Source organism: Barbus barbus (assembly GCF_936440315.1).
Source record: "Barbus barbus genome assembly, chromosome: 31".
Lineage (NCBI taxonomy): Eukaryota > Metazoa > Chordata > Actinopteri > Cypriniformes > Cyprinidae > Barbus > Barbus barbus.
The window spans coordinates 10,319,121-10,344,578 of NC_136759.1; the positions used below are offsets into that span (position 1 = coordinate 10,319,121).

At 36.1% G+C, this 25,458-nt stretch overlaps 1 protein-coding gene across 1 annotated transcript in view; it reads left to right on the forward strand.

The window, feature by feature from the left end:
* Positions 1-7,401: 7,401 nt before the first annotated feature.
* The window catches only part of LOC306851110 (serine/threonine-protein kinase NLK-like), a 71,109-nt gene continuing 53,052 nt past the window's right edge, over positions 7,402-25,458 (forward strand). The window contains exon 1 of the mRNA XM_079387205.1: positions 7,402-8,915. Coding sequence (XP_079243331.1) covers positions 8,443-8,915 — 473 coding nt within the window. The 5' untranslated portion in view covers positions 7,402-8,442. The remainder of the gene's footprint in view (positions 8,916-25,458) is intronic.

Consider the following 25,458-nt stretch of genomic DNA (forward strand, 5'->3'; position numbering starts at 1 on the left):
TTCACATTGTCATTAACAAACCAGTAACCATGCCTTGTGCCTCAGTATACTCCTAATTTGCTGCTTATTAATAGTTAGTAAGGTAGTTGTTAAATTTAAGTATTGGGTAGGATTAGGGATGTCAGAATATGTGCTTGTGCTTCAAGTCTGAGGAGGAGGGGCGAGGTGAAAAACCCCTCTCCGATATTTTGAATTTGGACTGCAATACCTAGTTCAACCTAGTCAATTCTACATACAGCACCTTTAATAGTGATAATTTAAAGTGTTATACCATTAAAACTTCTTCCGATTATCTTAATAATTGTGGTTGTGAGCTGATCTATGATTCTGATTGAGCACATTGCTGGTGCACATCATAGGATTGGAAAATGAGAACCTGGGGCCTGTTTCATAAAACAAGTTTACCAAATAAGACAGGTTTATTTCAATTAGTCTGATTTATTGTCACTTTATTTGGTTCTAAATAAGTCAGACTAACTTAAATAAGCCTGGCTTGTATGGTAAACTTGTTTTATGAAACAGGCCCCTGACCTGGTTATTATTGAAATCTGATTGGTTTGAATTTAAACAAAAGCCCCGAATCAAATGACATCTGGTTCTGTCAACATATGACTCTAGTGAGTCTATTCTTTATAGTGACTCAAAAACAAACAGCGTAGTGTAGTCCAACTCATGAACACATTACTCTGATGAGACGATTCTTTTTAATTCATCAAAAACATATATAGCACAATCAGTGAAGTCTGATTCCTGAACAAATTATGAGATGATTCTTTTTAGTAAATCAAAAACATACAGAGCAACCAATGTAACAATTCCTGACTGAATAATTGTCATGAGTCAGTTTTTTAGTCAAGCAATCACATTAACAGGCATCAACTTTAAGTTTTCTAAATGTGGACATTCCATATTGTTTTTATATACAGTTGTATATAACCTAAAACTTACAGAAAACGTAATGTATTTTTACAGTTTTAAGAAAAAAACTCCTGTTTTGTGAGGTTTCATCAGATTAAGCTCACATCTGGATACAAATTTGTCTCCAAAATATGGTTAAGTAGGTGCACACACAGAGCTCATTTAACTTAAATTAGTAGCTGTTATGAAACAACATGCAGTTATTATGAGATGTGCCAGTATTATGAAATATGTTACTACATTTTTCTTTGTTTATTGTTGTTGAATGCCAATAATGCCAATTATTGTCTGCATAACAGGATGTGTTTCCAACACTGTCCACATGGTTTTAAGGTCAGGATTAGAGCATGTAGTAAAGCCTAACGCCATATCACACCATATGAACGTTATGCTGATAGCACATTATTTTCCTGCTACCTCCGTTTTCAACACATTTCACACTGTGATAGTACATCCAACAGCTTCTCTCATGCCTCACATGTTGTACCAATATTTTCATTTGAACTGTTTTTTAACTACACATGCTGAGTAGGTAGCACAAATTTTCAGACCACCAATTCTATAGAGACTGAAAGTCATTAAACCATTTGTGTAAACGTTCTGTATGCATTTATTATTGAAATTTTCAGCTCTTTTTTCCTAATGTTTATTCCATACATGTAGTAAAATATTGATTAATGGAACAGTTAAGGAACCAGATTAGTAATCTTTACGATTTCTACCCCTAATCATGGTGCACCACCGATTTGGATGATTGTATCCAATGAGCTACTCTGTGTTTTGATGTGTTTTCTTTTGCATGCTCAGGACCATCTGTTTTGCAGCTTCCCCGCCACAGTGCCCCAAACGGTACTCACTGTCAATGCCAGGGCCTAATTAGGACACCGAATCTCTGTGCAGATCCCCACGCCTGGGTTATCCTCAAACATTCAGTAAATCCTTGTAGCAAAGAGAATTTCACTATATCATTGTCCGCTATTAGATTTATGTGTGTACAGGCTTAGATATTATGGGATATGGTCAAGAGTGCAATCATGTTTTTCCTGTGCATCCTTCATTCTTTCAACAGGATGTGAACTGAATCTCTCAGTGTGTCTGAGTAGCTGGTCAAACTGAATGAACAATGAAAAATGCATGTTATTGAATTATTGATCATGCGTGGTGTAGAAAATTATGGGCTGTATTGATGACATCCTCAGCCACTTTTTGCACTCCTATGATACTGTATATCTTAGTCAATATGTCAAACCTTGCACTTAGTAACAAAAAGTTTTAGCCCTTAAAATAAGAAAACTGAACATTTGGAAAAATATGATTAACAAGAATAAAGGAGTCATGCACCCATGCCTATCAAAGAAGCATTTCTACAATGGCATTGGAAAACTTTTGTCTCCATGCCAGTAGGTGTCAGTATAAAGTCTAAGACCTCAGTTATATTCTCCAGTGAAACATTTGCTGATTTCATGTCTCTACAATCCTTTTACTAATAGTACATAATTACACAGTGCATGCATCTTTAAAATGTTTTGTTTTTTGAACAGACTTGACAATCTAGTCAGAATACAATTAAAAATAGCTTTACTTTTCTGGGTGATGCTGTTTGCTGCATTGTGCTTGCAAAGATACACTCGAGTGTACTTGAAGAAGACATTTTCTTGGCATAAACAAACATCAAACAGATATCTTATGCATACAGAATGTCTAAAATGGGTTGTGTTGCCTGAGAACCTCTCATCAAAACCCATGGACACAAAAGCTTGCGTTTTGCATACCACTTCAAGGCAGATTAATGCATTTAAACATGGTGCGTACATAATGAGGTTTATTTAAACCACAATTTAAAAGCATAAAACCCACTAAGCACACGTCTGTTAAGAAGTGCAGCATTTAAAAGCATTACATATATCATAAAAGTCATAGATAGTCCACCCAAAAAATTTTAAATTCTGTCATTATTTACTCACCCTTGTTCCAAACCAGTATGTATGTTTTTCTTCTGCAAAACATAAAGAGGCATAATATGAAAAATGGCAGTTCTTTCAGTTCGTATTGACTTTTATTGTATTTTTCGTCCATATAATGAAAGTCACTGGGAATCGAAACTGTTTGGTCACCAGCATTCTACAAAATATCTTTTTTTATGTTCCACAGATGAAGAAAGTCATAGAGATTTGGAACAACATGAGGGTGAATAAATGATGAAAGTATTTTTAGTTTTTGGGTGAACTACAGGCCGAATGTCCTTACACATTCCAAATAGGAATGTTTTTAGAGATATTTTGCAGACACCATCTACATAGATGAAAATACATATCCGTGGCCTCAATAAATACACATATTATGTATTCAGATACAATAAACGCAAATATTACAGTTTAATATTTTTTTAAAAACTCCCTAAATAATCACATATATGGCAATGACTCAGAATTCAGATTTGGTTGAGAACCCAACAGTGAGATTCAAATTTAAACTATTCTTGAATTTCACAACATCCTATATGGACACTGCATGAGTAAATCACTCCTGCTGCTGTGACAAAACATTTCTTATATTCCTCCTTCATTACTTCATTGATAACCCACCAGCCTAAAACTTATTTCTGGCTGAGATGCGTTCACCTAGGAACATCCATGCGTTTGTCTCCAAGATCATTGTCCTGAAGTTTACTGTTTTTGAAAATGCACAAAAGAAATCTATTAGGAACTGTTTTTTGCGGTGAAAAGTGAGGCTGGACATGTCCCATTCATCAATGTACCTAATAACTGATTTGACTTGGTCTTATAACAGCATGCAGCCTAGGAAATTGCTGTATCTTCATATATACAGTAAAAACCAGCAGGGTTCCTCTATATTGCTTTAATCCAGTTTATCAGCGCTCAGATACTATCAACACTAAACCCTAAATTAATCACAACAATCCAGCAGTTAAAGGGATAGTTCACCCAAAAATTATGATTGTGCCATCCTTTACTCACTCTCATGTTGTTTCAAACCTGCATGACTTACTGTCTTCTGTGGAACACAAAATACAAGATTTTGAAGAATGTTGGTAACTAAACAGTTTCGCTTTCCATTGGCTTCCATTGTTTGGATAAAAAAATACAATGGAAGTCAATGGTTACCAACAGTCTTCAAAATCTCTTCTTTTATGCTCAACAGAAGAACGAATCACAGAATTTTAATTTCTGGTGTACTATTTCTAGGTTATGGAAAATCACCTTTAGTATAGGTTCTGCCAGATACGTCCAGACTGTTTCATTGGTTAGCAGCATTTAATTATTGCAGGTTTTACAAAATGTCCTTAATTGCCCAGCTCTATGTGTTTGCATTCATAATAAAGTCTCACATTGAAGACACAGAGGGATGCTAATAAAAGTTTCATTGTTTTGTTTCTATCTTTCAGTGTTAATTAATTAACACAAATATATCTTACTGTGAACCTTTCAGGGTCATGGATCATTTGTTGAACAGACAGTGATCAATTAATTCATGCATATTATGACTAAGAATGAACTAACTCTCTGGAAGTTTTCATGTGCCATATGCTGCCTGATGAAAAGATGAAACACTGAGAAAGATGAGACAGGATGCAGATAGACCATATAGACCATATTTAATTTTTGACAGGCTGTGAGGAATAGAAGTACAGTGTGTTCAATGGATTGTACTGTTGTTTGACAGCATATCAATTGTTCAGCTGAAAAAAAAAAGTCTTTCTGGAAAGAAATAAATAAAGAAAATGTAGTCAGACTCCATAAAACAGTTTTAAAAGTTTTTAGTCCAGACTCATTTTCATACACATTAAATTCATATGATGTCTAACCTGACTAAGGTCTATACCAATTGGGGATGCGGTGATTTATTTATATAGATTGCATGTGTGTGCAAGTGCAAATTCAACACGATGTGAAGTCATTGTGGATGATGCCTTGTCATTATTGATTAAAATACTGTAGCTGCTACATTTTCAGACAGAACTATGTCCAAATCCATGGGGCCTGATTTAGTTCTGGGAATGTCTTTTTTTATTTTTTGAGGGACAGTTAGCATCCTCCCTCTGGTGCAGGCGAACTCAATGTAGAGCACGTCCCAGTCATCCATAAGAACTGCACTTAAAGGAGGGGACCAGTTTATTTTGGACCTTGACAAGGGGATTAATTATTCTGTTCAAAATATTTCCAATGGTTAATTTCCACAGCTGATCGCTTTGCTTTAGTTTCAGCCTTTAATTCCCTGGTGGTTAAATTCCAGGAAACTACCAAACGTACATATAGCAGAATCACACTGCAACACTGGTTTGCCAAACATTTTTAAAAGGCCATAAAAGCAGATTAAACAAGGTCTATAACCTCATATGTTATCAAATAATTGTTGAAAATTACTCAAAGATTCTGAGTTTCAGTGGAACCATGGCAGAGTTAATGCTTAAACAGAGCTTTAAGTTATATCACGAATAAACACGTCACCTGCATGCTTCAGTACACTGCCAGTGCTGTGAGAGCCAGCTGAGATTAAGCATTTATCCTTAAGAAAACACATTTGAGTTGAGGTCAAAGGTGTGGAATGTACAGCTGTACACTCTAAACTGTTTTCCAGTCTCATAATCAAGCCTACTCCAAAAAAATGTGTGCAAAATGTATGTGTAAGCTGATTTATTAAATTATGCTACCTAATATTTTAATTTTAGAGGATGATGGGGCTAGTTGTCACACTTTGTACACACTGAATAATTCTCATATTGTCAACTGATGTGTAGATACATACCTAAACATCTTTGCTGCAAAATAATCAAATGACTAGAAAAAAAAAGTTTGACACATCGAACAGTGGAAATAATGATAATAATGGAACAGTAAATTAATTAGGCTACTTAACGTGAAACAGCAAAAACGTAATATAATACAAAAAATAATAATATTTACATTTATTTTTTAGGGGGGGCAACGTAGGCAATTGTCATCTTCAATTGACTTAACATTTATTTAAAAAATAAAATAAACACACATTCAATAAACATTCCCACAAGTTTATAGATGTTTTGACCATTAATAGTGAGAAATTGGATCCGTGAATGTGTAAACATTTCTCATTATGAGCAAATTAACAAATTCTGATTCTGATTATTCATTAAGTATTCCCATTTAGACTTCGAATTAAACGTTACACTTCATCTTTCAAAGTTAAATATATTTTAATGCACTGTAACAACAAACTATACACTTTGTAAACTCTATATATTTCTGTTATATAGATTGTATAATGTTTGACCGTCCTTGTTACTTATGGAGGACCAAACCTGCAAAAACAATAAATACGCAAAAATAAATAAATAAATACATAAATAAATCCACAAAATAATACATAAATAGATAAATAAATAAATAATGTGCAAATAAATACATAAATAAATATATAAATATATTCCTGTATAAATAAATATATAAATAATTAAATGTGCGAGAAAATAAATAATTAAATAAATTAAATTTTGGGGGAATGTTGGGGAATGAGAGTAACCTGTTCCAGCTTTTCGAGGACAAAAGGATCTACAGCTACATCAAATGTAGCTGCTAACTGACCTAAAGAGTGTATAGATGAATCTACTCTGAAGAGAATATAATCAGCAGATAGCGTACTACTAATTTGAACAGTGTCAGCTAGCCTTCGCAAGTCTCTGGCAACTGTTAGCATGATGACTTCAACCATCTCTCTAAAACACAATGCTGAATCGATGCTTGTCAGTTGCCTTTACGTTAACGGGCATTGCACAGGCAAACAATCGAACGCAGAACTTTTATAACAATCAACCAATGGTGGCATAAAGACCGCCTTCTCTGATGCTTGATAGACACCCTCTCATTAGCACGTTGAGCTGAGGAAAAATAAATACGGAACTACATTCAAAAATGAATAAACATTTGATGGGGGGGGGGGACTTATTTCCCCCAACATTCGTTTAATTTATTTAATTATTTATATATTTATTTATACAGGAATATGTGGATTTATATATTTATGTATGTATTTATTTGCACATTTATTTATTTATCTATTTATGTATTATTTTGTGGATTTATTTATGTATTTATTTATTTATTTGCGTATTTATTTATTTATTGTTTTTGCAGGCTTGGTCCTCCATAGTTACTGTGCATTTTCCTTCGATTTGAAAAACGATTGGACAGCGAATCATGGCTCTCCTTTCAGATAAGGGACTCACTTAAATGGCAGGTGCTAATTGGATGGCATGTCTCGCGTAATAGCGCTGGGTAAGTGAGGCCCTTCGCGCTCCATTTCGGCTCAAAGCCTCCATAGACTCTCATTGTCTTTTACAGTATCGCGTAGCCGTAATGGCGCTAGCTTCCACATGCAACAAGGGCCGTTTATTATGGCTGGACCGCCGTCTCTTCCTCTCGTCCGCTGATTGGCTGTGCTACTTGCGAAGCGGAACGCGATTGGCTCAGAGACCTGTCGATCAGAAGAGGAATAGACGGGTACCCAAGACGGCAGGGTTGCGCGTGTGCCTTCCCAGGTCCTGGCAGTACCATCCGGCGAGGAGGTGAGGACGCTGGCCGCCTGTTTTATGACTGCAACGAACACTGGATGTTTTGATTTTGATTTCTTCTTCACTGGATATACATGCCCACGATACTGAGCGCAGGAAAGCCGGTGAACGAGCACAACGCTATCGATGGGGAAAATAAGTTGAAGGCTTCGGAAGAATGTTTTCCTCGTTTGTTGATCAGCGTGATGGGTGTTTCGAGGGGATTTTGACATTTGGAGCGGATCTGGAGCTATCCATCTACAGCTTCGGGCTCGAGCGCAACTGAAAGCGGCAACAGAGCGCCATACTGCAAAACAAGCTTCCCGGATCGATACAGTGTAGCAGTCTAAGTAAGCTGGCGAGCAAGTACCAACTCAGCAACGGTGCCCTGATTGAGATCCACGTAACTTCTGCAAACTGCATGCAGCCCTGGCGGTGGAAACAGGGCTGGATGCGCACAAAATGGCAAATATGAAGAAATCTAAAAGATGAATGTTGCATTTCCCCCTTAACTCGTACTATCCACCTAATTTCCCTTTCCATACAAGCCTGAGTTTCGAGCGGAAGCAAGGTGCTTCTCATGCCTTCAACATGAGGGAGGTTTAAGGCCGTGCGGAATTGATTTATTATGGGGGGAGCGCATTATTTTGATTTGATCCCTCTATCCTTTTTTACTTTTCTTTTGTTTACCCTCCGCGAGGGCTTTCTCGGATGTCCGAGGTTGTCATTTAGCTAGTCTGGAACATATAACGCGAAAGATCCTCCGAAGTAGGTCAGATCAAAGCTGGAGAGTTGTTAGTATGACACCTTTTCACGCTCATCTCGATGTATGCCGGACATTTCTGCTTTGATTTGACCCGTCGTTTGGCTCGATGACAGCCAAATGAGAGTTTGACATCTTGGCAGCCTCCCTCTCCATCTCGTTCGCCTCTTTGTTTTGTTTTTCCACCTCTCATTTCGGGCTGTTGAGTGAGTGAATGGCTCTGTGCGGAACGACGGCTTCCAATGCCGCGAAAATGATGGCTGCGTACAACGGCGGCAGCGCGGCAGTGGCAGCGCATCACCCGCACCATCACCACCAGCTGCCCCATCTCCCGCCACCCGCCCATCTCCACCACCATCACCACCCGGGCCAGCATCACCTCCAGCACCCCGGCTCGGCCGCCGCCGTGCACCCAGTACAGCAGCACGCCTCCGCGGCCGCTGCTGCTGCCGCCGCGGCGGCGGTGATGCTGAACCCGAGCCAGCAGCAGCCGTACTTCCCCTCGCCCGCTCCTGGACAAGCTCCGGGGCCGGCGGCCGCTGCAGCCCCAGCGCAAGTTCAAGCCGCCGCCGCGGCCGCCGTGAAGGTGCATCATCATCACCACCACCAACACTCGCATCACTTACAACAACAGCTGGATATAGAGCCGGACAGACCGATCGGATACGGAGCTTTCGGTGTGGTTTGGTAAGCGTTTAAATACCATTCTAACAACTTCTGCGAGTGAATGTTGGAAATGAGCACATGACTTTGTGACTCTAAAAGTGAACTTTATTCAAGACACTTTTGGGAAGCGTAATTAAAATGATATAGGCTACACACTCATGAGAGGAAGTCTCAAAATCTTCTGTTATTCCACACAGAGCTGGTCTCCCCCTCATGGGTGCCGCCATGTTAATGTCACATGACCAAGTGTGGCATGCAGTTGACTACCACAAATATTGACGATATTAATGTTAATCAACGCAATGTTATGAAAAGTAACTATTTTACATGATGCCAATTTTATAAAATGTGAATAATGTGATTTGTATGGAAACGTATGGTTTCTAGAAAAAAACAAAACAAGCATAAAGGTCCACCCCTAAATCTAGCTGATTGTGCAAAAACATACAAATTAGATTTGTACACATTAACTGTAAAATAGTTACAGATTGCCATGAGAGTGTGTTGGTTTTCTTTAAAAAGTGCTCTACAAACAAGTGATGGATCAACAACGTCAAACAGAATAAGTGGACAAATAGTGTAACAATAATCAAAGTTGCCCATTGTGACAAGTAAGAACAAACTAAACCTAAACCAAAACTTACTGAGTGCACCTTTAAAGTGTTTCACCTGTCAGGCTTGTTGGGAGGGAGAGGTTCTGTATTTTTATATTTCTGTGTGACAGTTCAAGGGGAACGAGGAACAGCTTTTGGAAAAGAATTTAAGATGTACACTAAGGGATAAGCTCAGACTTAATTCTCAAGATTTAGTGCATGTCAGTTTGAGTGTCTTGAGAATAGTTCCTAACCCAGGTGTTTACTTCACTCCATGTTTAAACCTATAGGCATTGAACTTTTGGTTGAGTGTGTGATTGAATCTTATATATAATGCAGTCACATTGTCAAGTGCTCAGTGAATAACTTTGATATATGCGGTCGGTTGCTTATTAAAAAGTTTTTTCCAGACGCAACAAAAGTGGTTCACAAGGCTACATCTCCAGTGGCGTACAATTCAGACCAAAGATGAAAAGTTGAGTAATATGTGTAATGCTCAAAGGAAGGAGAGAGTGCGTTGTTCTCAGAATGAGTTTGTAACTCAGAGGAAATGCAATATCCTTTTAAGCACACACCCTCCTGCCTTGTAGAAGTTTTAGCCATGGCTTCTGTTCAGAGGTTAATCTGAGTTAATTTCTTGGGAGAGCAATGTTTTCTTTCACTGACATGCTACTTATTCTAGCATATATTTAGATAAGTGCATTTATCCATTAAGGAATCACCTGTAACTGGTGCCTGCAGAGTGGCCACAAAACTACGGGAGCTTTCACCAAAAGCCACTCTGCCTACCTCCACCCATGTAATCTTAGCCTGACCTTTCCTCAAAATCGCTTCCTGTTGCTCATTGTCTGCTTTTAATCTGCACTGTTGGCTGCTGGTATATTTATAGCTGTCCTCCAGAGACTCGGCCATAGAGGAATGATCATTTAAAGTTTGCACCCACTGGAAAGGGGGTGAACAGATCCATGGTTAACTAAAAGGACAGTTCACCCAAAAATGTTTATTCCGTCATTATATTTACTGCACTCACCTTTATGTAGTTCCAAACCTAAATGACTGTTTCTTCTTTGGAATACAAAAGAAGATATTTTGACCAAATGTGTTGGTTGCGCTTTTCCTTACAATCACAGTGAACAGGGACTGGAGCTGTCGTGCTTCGGAAATGATGCAAAAGCATGACTTTCAGTGCATAATGGCTTAAATGTCAGTTTGTCACACAAAGTTATTGTTTGGTTTGAGAAGACTTAAAGTAAATATGGTCATATTGGTCAACCAATACGTTTTTCAAAATTTCTCCTCCTGTGAAGAAAAATACTCAAGTTTGAGTAAATAATTACCGAATATTCTTGCTTGGGTGAACTATTTCTAGTGCATCCATACATCACAGGAAGTGAGGATAAGGAAATGTACCCACCTATCATTACTTCAAGAAGTTGGACGAAAATAAACAGTAAAAATAATATGTTTTTTATTTAGACTAATTAGTCTCAGGTGCGGTTTGTACCCCTTTGTTCATGGGATGTGATAGTTACAATGCAACGATTATGATTATCATTAAATAAGATAATATACAAATCCAGTATAACCAAATATAACCAAATTTATTTTCATATTACACAATAACGACAGACATTTATCATTCAGCTAGTACTTTTATATGATATGTATGGTCAAAGACATAAAGGAAAAGTTAAAAAAGAGCAAAATATTAAGTTTGGTCCCTGTGTTATCTATAGAAGGCTGTTTTTGGATGGTGCAGCCTAGTTAGTGCCCTTTCAGTCGAGAAGCTGCAAAAGTTTAGATAAATTGGCTTTGGCTCTGCAGCAAAGTGTGTGTGTCATATACTTGGTTCTGATGCAGATGACGTTGGATTTGAATTATCTTTGACTCAAACTATACATAATCTATATTATCATTTTGCATTTGCTTAATTGCTGGATATATTGCTTTATTAAAGTAAGCACATTGCACAGTGAATTTGCAAACAGGTTTGGACTACATCCTGTCCTCAGAATGAAAATGAAAGCAAAATGAAATGGAATATAATTTATGGTTTATGCTAAAGAGACCCTGTGCGCTAAGCGTTACTCGATCATATTCTAGTCTGCAGGAAACAAAGTCCAAACTGCTGGGTTTGATGCTTTCTGAGAAAAACCCATATCTGTCATTCACACTGCCCTCAAAATTGTCACTCTAGTATGATTTTAAAAGCATGGAGTACTTATGTGGAGGACATAATGGCATAACACTCTTTGTCTTGGTGCTCAGCCAAAAAGTTTATTTTGAAACCTATTGGCCTGCATGTACTGTTTACGCTTGTAGTTTGAGATTGACTCATAGAGTATGTGAACAAAGTTACGGGAAACAGGAGCGCTAAATGCTAAACCGCTGTAATTTTAGAAGGCTTCAGTTGGCGGTGATGCCTCATTTGTGGGTTCTGGGAATTCCATGTTGTAAGCCAGGTTTAGGATGCAGCTGTGGTCACTTCTTGACCGTTGATAACTTTTACATTTACATACGTTTTATATTTTTGTATCTGGTACATGCTTTTAGCCAAAGCAACTTCCATTGCATTCAAGGTAGACATTTTATCAGTGACCTATCATGACCTTGGCATTTTTTTAGAGTTATGCTTATTTGAGCTACAAGAAGGCACTTACACTGAAATTTTTCGCTATAGCAGATTTGTGTTATTCTCAACCTGCTCCCTAAATCTTAAGTAAGCACACTACCCAGGGAGTCAGACATTTCTAGGGCTGTCTCGTTGCAAATTATTTTGCTCTCACTGATATACTATTATATAATTATATATTATTTTTAATTAATATTATAAATTATTTTCCTTTTGTATATTTTCTGTTTCCATTTGGATTTTAGTTGCATTATTGGTAATTTTATTGTGTTTGTCATTTGTATTTATTGCATGTTAATAGTTATTTTTTTATTGGTTTAGTTTGTTATTTTAGTGCTTCAACCTAAACTAAAAAATAGAGAAATGGCCTGTTTTTATGCTTTATTTTCAATTATTTCAAGTAATTTTTCATGGTTTTTACTTTAACAATAATAACCCTGTCTCACTATCAAAACTTTTACAGTAAACTGAAACTTTTGCAGGCACAAGTGTATTTTTTTCTTCAGTCTTTACAAAAGTTTTTGTTTGTAATGTGCATGAAAGGGAAATTTATTTTATTATTATTTTATTATTTATTAAGTTTATTAAAAGTAAATTTAATAAAATATGTTTTTTTAGATATTATGCATTATCATTATACATTATGAATATATGAATTAGAATTGTTAGGTTAAAATAATCATTCTTTATTTGTTAATTTTTATTATGTATTTTTTATAGTGCTGTCAAACAATTAATCGCGATTAATCACATCCAAAATAAAAGGTTTTGTTTGCATAATATATGTGTGTGTGTGTGTACTGTGTATATTTATTATGTATATATAAATACACACATGCATGTACATATTTCAGAACAATGTTATGTTTATATATGAAATATTTATAATATAAATTCTATGAATATAAATCTAGACTTAAATGCATGTAAATATTTTCAAAATATATACTGTATGTGTGTGTATTTACATATACATAATAAATATACACAGTACACACACATATATTATGCAAACAAAAACGTTTATTTTGGATGCGATTAATCGTTTGACAGTACTAATTTTTTAACATATTCCTTTAATATTGAATAACAGTTTTGCGTCGTAAAAACTGCAATGAAGAATACTGCCATTTAATGCAGCAATGTTATTGCTGTATTTAATGTATGATCAGCTATATTTAATATATAACCTTTCAGTCATGTTGCAGGTAATTGTCATCTGTGTCTTAATGTTTTGTGAATCAAGGCCCTTGCTAATCCTCAAATTCACAACACGGGGAACTAGGGAGCGGAGTGACACAGACAGCAAGTCTGTTGCCAACAGTTTGCTCATATTTATATTAACGATGCAAATCAAAAAAACAGATTTGGCCTGTTCAACCTGCGTCCCACAGGCCTCCTGCTGCTCAAACCAGATCCAAAAACAGAGACCTAGTAGATAATAATATCTCTGTCTCCATCTTAATCACAGCCCTCATGACTTACTTGTATTTACCCGTGTAGCCTCCATCCATGAGCTGTTAGAGCCAGTGCTGATGAAGATGAAATGCCAGACACATGCATTCTTATGTCATGTGTCCTGTGTAGGCTATTGTTTATTTGTCATTGGGTTTAGTCGATTTTCAAAATGTGTAGTTTTGACAAATTTCTAGTATTTAGTGCAGATATAGCTAAAGGAGCAATGGGTTGAATTGCAGTTCTCATCTATGCCCCCATTGGCCCCTGTCTCTCAGGGAAGAGGCATGGTGCTGCACAGGAATGTTGTCTTCGCTGGCTATTAAAGCGTCTGTTGCGCTCACGGTTTGGTCTGAAGGGGAATGTTAGCGTGGTCACAGACAGCTTGACTGAAGCGTGATGTTCTTAAGATCTTGTCTGGCAGATTGGTGCACCAAAAATATGCAGTCTCTTCTTGTTGTAGACTGGTGAAATGTCTGTATCCTGTTTTGTTGATTAGCATCATTTAACATGACGCTTGTTGACTAAGTGCTTTAGTTTGCATGAATGGAACAGAAAGTGTGATTTGTGTGTTGTGAGTTGCTAGCACACTTCAATTTGTAAAAAAGTTAAAAATAAAGAAGTCTCTTATGCACACCAAGCCTGCATCTGTTTGATAAAAAAAGTAAATATTATTACAATTAACACAACTGTTTTCTATTTGAGTATATTTAGAAAAGTAATTTATTATTATAATGGCTAAGATCAATTTATAGCAGCCAGTCTTCAGTGTCACAGTTCTTCAGAAATCATTCTAATATGCTGATTTGTAAGCATTTCTTATTATTATCAATGAAGAAAATAGTTGTGCTGCTTAATATTTTTGTGGAAACAGTGATTCTTTTTTCCACATGTTTTTTGACGAGTAGTTTAAAAACAGCAGTTATTTCCAGCAGAAATCTTTTGTAACATTAAAATGGCTTTAATATCAATTTAATGTGTCCTTGCATTTCTTTCAAAAGAAAAGAAAATCTTCTAGAATGATAATGTATGTGAAACTAAGGTTGTGTTGTGTAGTTTTCAAATAATATCCAGGCTTGAATTTTAAAAGATTTATGATGACTTGTAAGTTTGCATAGACTCCAAATCTCTCAAGGTCACTGAGTTTGCTTGAAGCACATTAAGTTTTGGGAGAGCTTCAAGAAAATGAGCACTAGTGGTAGCTGCTATTGATGTAATGACTAATTTATTCCCGTCTCCATTGTAAATGTAAAATTTAAATGAAATGTGAATGATTAAAGTTTGATGTGTTTTCTTTTTTGGGAGAGGAACCTCATATCCTCCTCGAATTGTCTCCCTGAAATGAAAATGAAGTCATTTAGCCGCTGATCAAACATGCTTAACGTTATAACATTAAAAATGATTTGTCATGCAGAGTGTGTTTCTTCCCAGTGTGATGAGCAGCATGATTGAACCCGAAAATCTTTGATTTTTTTTTTTTGTTCTCATCATCTATTATCTGAAATCTAATAACATCTTAATTAGTCAGATGTGATCGTTTGTCAATATCATTCCCATAATTAAAAGAGTCATTACATGATTGTCAAATAGATTTGAACTTTCTCTTTTGATCCCATGCTTTTGCTGCAGCTTTGTGTGTGTGTGTGTGTGTTTAGGGATATTATATAATGGCAGGTGGCCTGGAGCTTTTATACCCTGAACTTGAAAGGTTCACAGACAGGACAAGGTTTTTTTTACAACCACAACAGTCAAAAGCAGCTCTTAAGAGGCTCTGGGTTTGGCAGATGCAGAGAAATGACTTACCTTTGAAGTGTTGGGGGTGAAAGCGTGCAGGAGTGTGTACATTAACCCTTCACTCACCTGCCTCTCTCAGCCTATTCTGGGCTGCACTTATGTAGTCATATTGACAGCACTGCTGAGTTTGAGTGAATGTCACCAAATAAAAGTCATATTTCACCCCAAATTCAAAAGAAAAATATGAGAATTGCATTTTACGTAAAGAAAATGTTTTAAAAGTAGTATGAAATTTTGCTAAACATTTAATCATCCTCAGGCATTTCTTTCTTCATCAGAAAAGATTTGGAGAAATTTAGTATTACATCACTTGCTCATCAGTGGATCCTCTGCAGTGAATGGGTGCCGTCAGAATTAGAGTTCAAACAGCTGATAAAAACATCACAGTTATCCACAAGTAATTCACATGACAACAGTCCTTCAATTAACACCTTGTGAAGAGAACATTTCATCAAGCCATTTTAACTTTAAACCTTTGCTTCGCAAAATAGATAATCCAACCCTCTACACTGCTAGTACATCACTCACATATGCGACTAAATCTTCACCCTGTTGTCAAAATAACTGCACTCCTTTGGAATTCTTCGGCTTTTAAGAACTGCCGGGTTCTTATTAGGTGGAACTAATGCACATATGGCAATCTCATTGGTTGGCGCCCCCAAATTATTGTCCCTGTTTTGATTTCAGCAAATCAGTTTGTAGACAATGTGACTGATTTACTGTTCATGAACCCAGCAGCTCATTAATCCTTAGTGCGTTTTATATTGATAGTAGTAGTAGAATTCGTAGTTGTGTTATTGTTATCTTATCGTTTCCTTTTTTTATAAATGTATGACAAACAATATTTTAAGCACCATCACCAGTCCTAAATTCAGTTAAAATGACAAATATGGTTATTGTAATTACTAAAGTTCTAAAGTTAGGTTGGTATCTTTTGTGGATTATTATGCTTTTATCAACTAATTGGACTCTAATTCTGACGGCACCCATTCACTGCAGAGGATTCACTGGTTAGCAAGTGCTGTAATGCTAAATTTCTCCAAATCTGTTTCAATGAAAGAACAAATGAATCGACATCTTGGATAACCTGGGGGTGAGAAAAATTTCAGCAAGGTTTCATGTTTGGGGGGACTTTTTTTTTTTTTTTTTTATTTAGTTATTTAATTAAATTCTGTATAAATTCTGCCATCACGTATGGATACAATTGTACTTAAACAGTAAATGTGCTTTACATCTTTCTCGAGACATGAGCCCCCCCCCCCCCCCCACACACACACACACACACATTAAAATAGGCCTTTGGATTTGTTGTTTTGGATTTGTTGTTTTGGTTATATTGATTGATATGTCAGTGGATTCAGTGTCAAAATTTGCAATTAATCTCAATCTTATTTTTGTAATTTATTGTAACACTGCTGCTGTCTTCTCATTAATTTTTTTTGCAAAAATGTGATTTCATACTTGATTTTCCAAAATAATTGCACAACCACAAAAGCTAAACAACTTAGGTGTGATTTATAAATTACAAAATGAAAATGAAATGTCACATTCGTTCAGGTGAATTATAAATGTATAGTATTTTAATACTAGTTCTTTTGATGTTGGGGTGAAATATGACTCAGACGTTTCTTAATAGTTTTCGTGAGATTCAGCCATTTCCGCTTCATCCTCTATTTGTCCTCTTTGGCTCATTTTCGGTTCCCACCTTTCTCTGTGCTCATTAAAGCGTGAGTGTTTGTTGTAATGTTTCAGTGCTGATGGAGATTTCACCAGTGCCAATGCTCAGACAACATACAGAATTACCAGATTTTGCCATAAGTTAAATATATTAAGGTTCTGCAATATATAAATATATTGTGGAAACGTAATTTCCTGTAGAGCTGCTTTGCAACAATTTGTATCTTAAAAAGCGCTATACAAATAAACTTGAACTTTAGTCACAACTGGGGCAATGCAATAGACTTTCAGAGGGGATGTAGTTGTGTATCGTGTCTGGTGTGGAGCAGAGGTCTGACTGCTTTAGCTTTAATACTGTGAAGACCATCTCTTCTTCAGAGGGCAGAACTGTTCATTAAAAAGCCCTCTGCTCAGACTGAACCTTTCCATTTAGAGCCCTGACACCCCTGACAGTCCTTGTGCTTATTTATAGCTGTCCTATTAGCTGCCCGCTCTCAACTCTGCCAAAAAGCTACCTGGATTCCTCTGAAGCGTACTATAGACGAATGTTATAGATGTGGTTTGGATCTCCCTCGGTCAGATTTGAATATAGAAACAATATCCACCAACAGGATGTCTTTTAAACAAGGAATTTGAATATATCTCTGGCCATGTGTCTGGTTTGTTTGCCATCCATTCAAAACCGACTTCTGAAACACACCCTTAGAAAAACGTTTTTGTACCCTTCGAAATTCAGATGAGATCCTTGAATGTGTTTTTTTTGGTTCGAAAGGAATGTAAAATACTAGACAGTAAGGCTGCACGATATTGGAAATACAAGACTTTTGTCTTGTTTTTTTTGCAGTACATATTGTGATATGAAACAATGCAAGAATTCTCACCAAATTTCTTTTTAACTGTATCTGGAAAGAATTAAGCATTCTTTCTAGAATGATTTGGGTGGTTTTGTTAAGGGAGTGCATCTGTATATAAAAAGTGAATTTATAAAGAAATCTCTTTCAACTTTTGACCCATACATTATGATTTTACAAAAAAAAAAAAAAATGTATATTAAAAATGACACAAAATAAGAAAAATGTAATTATAATATTATTGTAAAATGAAAAATGAGTATTTATTTTAAAAAATAAAATGTATTCTATAGTATAACTGTAAAATTACAATACTAATATTTACATTTCATTATTTAAACGTTAAGATATATAAAACATAGTATACTTCTATGTCTAAATGTAATATTAAACATTTAAAATTAAAAGATTTTCAGCTAGTTGCCAAGGCATCATTTCTTATTTTCTTTTAGTAACAAACTAAAACTGAAATAAAAATTAATAAAATATGCTTTCTATAGATTTGTATGAATATATAGTATATTTTATAGACATAAATGAATAAAAATTCCAAAAACACAACAAAATTACTAAAACGTTAAAATAAAACTAGAATAGTATCTCAGTGATACTAAAGTAACACTGCTGGATGCGTGTAAATGAATACAGTGCCGCGCTTAAATCTTAAACTGGCAGCACATATATTTATTTCATTAAATCGCAGCATTTGCTATTAGACTATTACATTAAACCATATCTGGTATCGATTTTATTTCATATATCGAGCAGCCTTACTTGGCAGTTTGAATGCAACAGTGGTTGATTTACATGAGGGTCATCCCTGTGAGGTTTCAGGTTACAGGCTCTCACCTGTAAACTAGCTTTAGCTTGCTGCTCTGAAGTGGACTCACGACAGGCAAATGGTTGCTTGACTCAGGCTTGAGTCAGTCAGTGTTTGCCTTAACACTTTTCTGTGTGTGGTGGCGAGAGGCCAGGAATGCCCCCACGCTGTGTGCAGTGGGCCGCTCAGGCATGACTGTCCTCAGGGCATCACCAACATTTTGTGATCATCACGCTTGCTCTGAAGTCCTGCTAGCAGAGATGCTCCGGGGAAAGCAAGAAAGACTATCCGTAAGTGTGATTGCTGATTGGGAGTGATGATGGATTGTAGGAAGTTAGGGAATGGATGGGTGGTGGTGGCTGTTTTGGCGTAATTATCTCTTCACCCATTTCCTCAGCGCAACAAACACCACCCTGTTTTTGGCCCTGTCAGCGCACAGTTTGATTAGGAGCTCCAGTTTTTCTCAAGCTACGCCTAGCTGGACTGAGCACGATTGGTTCTTGGCGAATGCGGGAGGAAGTGGCAGCGGCATCTGCCATTACTGGAACCGTCCTCAGTAGGAGAACTCCCTGGATAATAGCATCCATTTATCTAAAGCATGTTTTGGCCTTCCTAAGTGGCTTCAAAGGGTGATTGAGAGTATTGGTGTTATCTGGACTGATTTTTTTTTTTTTTGTTAGTTTTCATCTCCTAAAATTAAATGAACCAAAACCTCACTTCCACACATCACTGCATTATTAGACCACATCTAGGACTGGTATGTGATGCAGGTAGAGATTCTGCTCTACCATGTATACCGCGGTATTCATACAGCTGTCAGTGCCAAGGCCTGCTTCAAGTTATTTACATATAACAATAGAAAAACAAATAAAACCGTTTCTGTTGGTTATGGTTGCCAAGGTATGTGTATGGGTTGGATTTTTAAATCGGAATTTAAAATTAGAATAATTTTTTTTTATTATTTTGCTTGTTTGAGTATTATGGTTTTCATCTGGTTGTATGAATACACTAGTATTAATCATGAATCAAAAATTTTGATGCCTATAAATCCACACAATTTAAAGCTCTTAGAACAATTGATTAGATTTTTTTTTTAAATATAAATTTAATTTATTTATACAAAATAATGTTGAATTTGAATGTCTGCATTTTTTATTTTTTTAAGTTTGAGGTTGGTATTTTACGTTTATATATATATATATATATATATATATATATATATATATATATATATATATACAGTGGGTACGGAAAGTATTCAGACCCCCTTCAATTTTTCACTCTTTGTTATATTGCAGCCATTTGCTAAAATCATTTAAGTTCATTTTTTTTCCTCATTAATGTACACACAGCACCCCATATTGACAGAAAAACACAGAATTGTTGACATTTTTGCAAATTTATTAAAAAAGAAAAACTGAAATATCACATGTCCTAAGTATTCAGACCCTTTGCTCAGTATTTAGTAGAAGCACCCTTTTGATCTAATACAGCCATGAGTCTTTTTTGGAAAAGATGCAACAAGTTTTTCACACCTGGATTTGGGGATCCTCTGCCATGATGCTGCCACCACCATGCTTCACTGTTGGGACTGTATTGGACAGGTGATGAGCAGTGCCTGGTTTTCTCCACACATACCGCTTAGAATTAAGGCCAAAAAGTTAATCAGACCAGAGAATCTTATTTCTCACCATCTTGGAGACCTTCAGGTGTTTTTTTGTGTCTTGCACTGAGGAGAGGCTTCCGTCGGGCCACTCTGCCATAAAGCCCCAACTGGTGGAGGGCTGCAGTGATGGTTGACTTTCTACAACTTTCTCCCGACTGCATCTCTGGAGGTCAGCCACAGTGATCTTTGGGTTCTTCTTTACCTCTCTCACCAAGGCTCTTCTCCCCCGATAGCTCAGTTTGGCCGGACGGCCAGCTTTAAGAAGGGTTCTGGTCGTCCCAAACGTCATCCATTTAAGGATTATGGAGGCCACTGTGCTCTTAGGAACCTTAAGTGCAGCAGAAATTTTTTTGTAACCTTGGCCAGATCTGTGCCTTGCCACAATTCTGTCTCTGAGCTCTTCAGGCAGTTCCTTTGACCTCATGATTCTCATTTGCTTTGACATGCACTGTGAGCTGTAAGGTCTTATATAGACAGGTGTGTGGCTCTCCTAATCAAGTCCAGTCAGTATAATCAAACACAGCTGGACTCAAATGAAGGTGTAGAACCATCTCAAGGATGATCAGAAGAAATGGACAGCACCTGAGTTAAATATATGAGTGTCACAGCAAAGGGTCTGAATACTTAGGACCATGTGATATTTCAGTTTTTCTTTTTTAATAAATCTGCAAAAATGTCAACAATTCTGTGTTTTTCTGTCAATATGGGGTGCTGTGTGTACATTAATGAGGAAAAAAAATCTGAGTATTGTGAAACCTGTCTAGAATACTAAGCAGTTAAAGTCTAGTTTTCTGTGTAGTCAGAATGCATAGTTCCTTTGGGCCGCTTTTCCAACAATTGGCCTTCACAGCTAAATGGTTTGGATATAAGAACAGAAGTGTTTTATCCAGATCCTACTGTGAACCCTCATTTTTATTCTGCTTTCAAGGTTGGCATCTGATCTAACCCAGTTAAATACTTCTGGGTTTTCTCAGTTTATGACTGTCCTTGTACTATGTCCTGTTAGCAAAGTCTCACAAATGCGATCTGTGTTTGTCTCACTAAGTGACTCTCGATGTTGCGAGCGTAAAAAGGGTGTGAGCGAGCTAAAGTGTCCGGCCACTCCACCTCGGGGCGTAACCCAGTGCTCACACTGCCACTGTTATCAGTGTTCAACACATTCTCCTTCATCGTCATTCACACGCAAACACATACCCACTCCAGACAGAGCCTGGACAGATCTAGTAGCTGAGCCCAAGTTTTCGCTGGCACTGGGTCTAATGAGTGCTTGGGGCCTCCGTGAGGAAATTAACCATGCAGTTTCAAAGCCAAACAAGCCACAATCAGCCTCCGATGATAACTCATCTTTTAGTCTCTTTGCTTTCGCTGTCACTCCTTTTCCCATGATGCACTAAAATGTTCCAGCATTGCAGACTGTGCCTGGTCCATGTATGCTGTCCCTTTTCTCTCCCAAGCTCTGTTGGCAATTTGGTGCAGCCATGGTGTGTTTACTGCTTAGTTGCATGGCAGACCTTTCGCAATTATTTGTGTTCTGATTTATAATTAATATGTATTATTAAACATGAATTATAAATCTTGAATCATGTATTATTATTAGTGATGATGATAATAATAATAATAATAATATAAACATACATTATTATTTTATTGTTATTACATGTTAAATATTAATACAACTAATTAATGTACTTTTATAGTTATTATTATTATATTATTATTTACCAATATCAACAATATAATAATAATACTTATTACTGTTATATTGTTAATATTAGTAAATACTACTACTACTACTACTAATAATAATAATGTACTATTAATAGTAAATTATTATTTACTATCATTAATATTTACTTAATATTAATTATTATTTACATTTAGTCATTTAGCAGAGGCTTTTAAGTGACTTACAAATTAGGACAATGGAAGCAATCAAAATCAACAAAAGAGCAATATGCAAGTGCTATGACAAGTCTCAGTTATTCTAATTAATTACAAAATAATAATAATTATTATTATTTAAAAACATACATTTAAACTTGAAAAAAAATATTATTTAAAAAAATACATTTGAACTTTGGCAATTAGATATTAAATTATGTATTATTATTTATTGTTATTAGCAATATCACTTTTGTCATTGTTAATATTATTTATTGTTATTATTATTATTATTATTATTAACAACTTTTTATTTGAACTGAATTCTATATTTAATTTGTTATTATTATATAGTTAAAAAATAAGAATAATATAAACATTTTATTGCTTAATAATAATAATAATAATGTCTATTTAAGGTGCATTTGAATTAAATTAACACTGTAAGTGACATGAACAAAACGGGACTATCATACTCTAGCTTGTACTTTTCTCTGTGCTTGGCCTCCCCCCACCACCTTCTTTCAACCTGACAATCCTCTCCAAATTACCGCTGTTGTTAGGCTGCCATATGTTCGTCTCTCTGATCCTATTTGAATGGGTTTACCTGAGGGGTTGTGTGAGGATGGGAGGTGGTTGGGGGCAGGGTGGTGTGCACTGTGGGAGGGGCACATGCAGGACTTGCCCTTGGCCTGGCATGTTGGTGTCCCTCCCATCGTAGGCATGTGAGTCCCACAGCAGAGCCGCTGGTTACTGCAGCTTGACCGTGGCCCCTTGGACGTTCATTGGCACACACAGAGGAACACTCATTGTATATGATGTATACCCAGAGGGGCCTGTAATTCAGAATCTGTCTAGTTCCACTAATGGGCTCATGGAGGTTTTAAGCTTCCGGCTGACTGGAGGAAATGTCTAGATTGCTGGAGAACAGTTCTGATGATAAAAATAGAATAATAAGTCCATTATTATGACAAGCCATTTATGAGTCAGTTTTAAGTGATAATTCACCTAAAAATGAAAAAAACTGTCATCATATACTTCTCTCATTTTCTCTCTTTTATCATTCCATTTGACTTTCTTCTGTGGAATACAAAAGGAGATGTATGGCACAGTGTTCGCACTGCTGTTTTTCTTCCATTAAAAAAAGGATGAACACTCTTCAAATGACAATTGTGCACTAGTCTTTTGAAGCCATACGACAGCTTTGGTTCAGGAAAAAAAAAATAAGTTGGTGCCTTTTGTAATGGTATTTTCATTGTATTGAAGTTTGCATTTGTTTTGCATTGAAATAAAGTCTTAGGAGTTTGAAGCAAGATGAATTTTAGTACATTTTATATATGTAACTCAAATTGTGAGTTAGAGAAGAAAATCTGAAAATAAATTGGAGAAAAAAAGTCGCAATTGTGAGAGATAAACTCGGAATTCTGAGAAAATATCAGTCTTTTTTATCAGTCTGGATTTTCTAACTTGCAATTGCGAGTTTATCATGCCATTCGGAGGAAAAAAGTCAGAATTGTCAGGTTATGCCTCACAACAGAACAACATAGTGAACAGAGTGCACTAAATATTGCATCAATTCTGACTAAGGTTTATGAGCAAAATAAGATTGCATGATGGGAAAACTTCATTTCCTACTCATATTTTGCTATTTTGTTGTGCTGTAGCATACAGCACATGCTATAATCTCAGCCATTGCGTATTAACCGCTTTGAGAGATGAATGAAAGGTGGTTAAGTCGTTCTATGTAAAACGGCACCAGTCACACTACAGGGAGCAGAGAAAGAGCCTCACTTGTAGCACTTTGTATTTAACATCCTCGGAGAGCCACTGTGCATATTCTCACTCACTCTGCCTCCCTCTACACGAGCTTTGTTTTCTCATCCTCTGGGGTGCTTTGAAGAGAGATGAAATAAAATATTTGATTCTGGTTGGAAGGAATAAAACAAATAACACAGAGTATGGATTAGAGAAGCACTTTCATCTTTCCCTTACTGTTAATGCCCCCCCTTAAATGAATACTTCCCCTAAATTTTCCAGTGGCATCGAGCCCTCCAATTGTCCTCCTATGTTTTTCAGCTGCTGAGCCGGAGTGAGCACAAAAGAGTTGCACTATAATCCATTATCTGCCATCTTCCCCTTGGGCCTCTACTGTCTCCCTCTGATCGATTCTGACAGTGCCACTGTCGTGTGTATGTGTGTGTGTGTGTGTGTGTGTTTTGTGTGTGACTGTGTGTGTTTGTCTGTCTGGGTGTGTTTTGTATGTTCTGTCTCTATGCTTTCATTTAGCGTTCATCCAGCCTGTTAGTAGTTTCAAATTGGGATTTTCAGAAGAATAAACAGAAGAGCAAACAATAAAATTCTTCCTTTTACAGTTTTAACATTTAAATGTTGTTATATTAGTGATATACCAATTAGGAATGCATAATATATCGGTAGAATATCGGTTACTGGCTGATTATTATTTTTAATTTTTTTAGCATCAGAAAATTAGTATTGCACAATATTGGATATACATATTAATCAATAATGGACTTTTAATTATTCATGCATTGCTTTCCATATTTTAATGTTTAGATTGCTTTGCCATCATCTAATGCTCACTTAAAATTGTTTTGTTTTTTTGTTAAACAACACATTCATTTATTAAATGCTTCTATGTTGCATTGTGCATTAAAATAAAGTCATAAGAGCCTGAAACAAGATGAATTGTAGTACATTTTATATATATAAACTGTTCAAAACTATGATTTAAAAATAATACTTTTATTCAGCAAGGATGCATTAAATTGATCAAAAGTGATGATAAATACATTTATAATGTTACATTTCTATAGAAAATAAATGATGGTCTTTAAAAAAACATGAAGAAAAAGTATTATGATTTCCAAAATTATTGATTTCAACATTGATAATAACAAGAAATGTTCCTTAAGCAGCAAAGCAGCATATTAGAATGATTTCTGAAGGATCATGTGACACTGTCATGACACTGATACTGAAAATTCATAAACTTAACTAAAATAAAGCACTAATTATTTAATAACACTGCTAAATGGAATCTTTAGCAAATCCCAAAATTATTATTTATTTTTTTGCGGAAAACATCACTTACTCATTCATTAAATGCTACTATGTTTTGCACTTCCATTTTTGTCAGATAACTTTTTTATAGTAACAGTAGACAAAATATATGAA